Source organism: Perkinsus marinus (genome assembly GCF_000006405.1).
Source record: "Perkinsus marinus ATCC 50983 genomic scaffold scf_1104296967034, whole genome shotgun sequence".
In the NCBI taxonomy this organism is placed as follows: Eukaryota; Perkinsozoa; order Perkinsida; family Perkinsidae; genus Perkinsus; species Perkinsus marinus.
In genome coordinates this window covers 1-1,795 of record NW_003203700.1, presented here as the reverse complement: position 1 = coordinate 1,795, position 1,795 = coordinate 1, and the positions used below count along the sequence as shown (strand labels likewise).

The 1,795-nt window shown below is 44.6% G+C and overlaps 2 protein-coding genes across 2 annotated transcripts; both read right to left on the bottom strand.

Moving 5' to 3' along the window:
- Pmar_PMAR007397 (26s protease regulatory subunit 6a, putative) lies at positions 1-806 on the bottom strand (the record flags this gene model as incomplete). Its single annotated transcript, XM_002768842.1, has 5 exons — positions 1-113; positions 163-266; positions 321-417; positions 480-601; positions 662-806. Coding segments are annotated over 5 exons (581 nt in total), but the record flags the coding sequence as incomplete, so codon positions are not given.
- A 162-nt stretch (positions 807-968) lies between these two features.
- Positions 969-1,745, bottom strand: Pmar_PMAR007396 (hypothetical protein; the record flags this gene model as incomplete). Its single annotated transcript, XM_002768841.1, has 5 exons — positions 969-1,034; positions 1,079-1,227; positions 1,302-1,400; positions 1,463-1,577; positions 1,632-1,745. The coding sequence occupies 5 exons, from the start codon at positions 1,743-1,745 to the stop codon at positions 969-971; spliced, it is 543 nt and encodes a 180-aa protein (XP_002768887.1).
- Between the last annotated feature and the right edge of the window lie 50 nt (positions 1,746-1,795).

Below are 1,795 nucleotides of genomic sequence, written 5' to 3'. Positions count from 1 at the left end.
ACCTCCATTGCTTTAACTCTCGAGTCAAAGTCTTGAGGCAACTTATCGAGGACGAGATATGAGTCTTTATTGAGGCCTACTAAATCATTAGGCTTTAACTCATCCACAGGGACCTAATGACAGTTAGAAAAGTCCTCCATATTGTAGATACAAGGCCATTACAAGGCCAATGATGGGTAGGTAGATAGTTTGACGAGTGGTCGTCTTAACTACCATAGATTTCTTCTCCTTCTTTTCTTTTCGTTGTAGTGTGCTTATTGCAGATCCTGAACCCAATAGTACCAATATGATATCGTCGTCCTCGCCTCCTTTTGGTTTACCTGCTTCGGGAAGATCGGCCTCATCCTCATCTGCAGGCAGGATCTCTGCAACACTACCAACCAAATGGGGTAATTGCCGATTGAGGTTTATTTTCTCCTAAACGTTACGACAAGAACATTGATTGATCTACCACCAGGGTGGTGGTGGTGCTAACCTACCTGATTATCCTTCATCTTCTCTTTAATAGAGTTGAGTTCATGTGTCAAGCGTTGAACCTCTGACTTGTAAACTCGTATGTCATTCTGGATAAGCCGGGCCCTTTGCTGGATCCCCTCAGTACCTAATGATGTATGATACCAATTGGAGATAGACATTTCTGACTCGACTGTCTTATTATTACTCATATTCTTCAAGTCCTCCATAAGGGCCTTCATCTCTGCATCCTCTTCCTCCTCTTCTTGTTGTTGTTGATTTACTGACTCAGGGTTAACAATGTTGTTGCCTGTGGACGGGGCTAGAAGGGGCTGCTCTTCGGGCGAACTCATTAAGATAAATAAACCAAGTTGACCAGAAGCGACGACAGAGTCTCCTATACGCATTATGACAGACTTGATTTGATAGACTTGAACTTGGAGCCCACAAGTTGGGGAGAAGAGTTATAACAATTGTACAGTAGAGGTTTAGTAGCAGGGAGGGCTATAACGGCTCTAGTCAATAATCTCGAGGTCTTCAGCGGCCAACGATGGTGATGGCTGTTTGCCCTTCTTACGTGCCTGATATACATGTGTCCACAAGTTCTTCATAACACTACTACTACCTTGGCATCATCAAGTACGTTCATCCTATTCTCCTCGTCGTCATCCCTATTCGTAGCATCACCCATACCCTCCTCCTCCTCATTATCAGATGTATCCATCCCATCGTCCAGCAGTGGTGCATTCATTCCAATGTCCTTCAATCCGACTTCTGAAGAACAATCCAGCATCACTAATGTACTAGGTAATATCTCTTCAGACAGCGCATATCATTATTATTATTACCTGGTTCATCTGTATTAGGCATCGGATTAGCAAAGTCACCCCTTTTGAAGCGTGTCTCCGAGAAGTAAGTGACGAATACTTCATGGCCACCAAAGATACCTGAATCGTAACGGAGGTGATAATAATAAGCGGACCTCATACAGCAGTAAGTCAGGTATTACGGCCATCTAATATACGTTTCACCTGGCCGGCCTCTTCGACATTCCGGAACTCTATAAAACAGCATCCAAGACCAGGTACTTGCATATCGACTGCTGGTACTGCAGCTGTATTCCTCTGAGATAGACCACAACTGTTTATGATATCACAGGCCATGCTAAGTACTACTACCCTTTGGTCACCGGCGTCATCCTCCATCGTAGCCGAGTCATGATGATTAATATCCCCATTGGGTGGTTGCTGCCCAACAGGTGTATCCACATCATTACCATTGGCTGGTTGCATTGTGGATTCGGGACGAGGAATAATGATGCTACGGACATCTGCACCAGCAG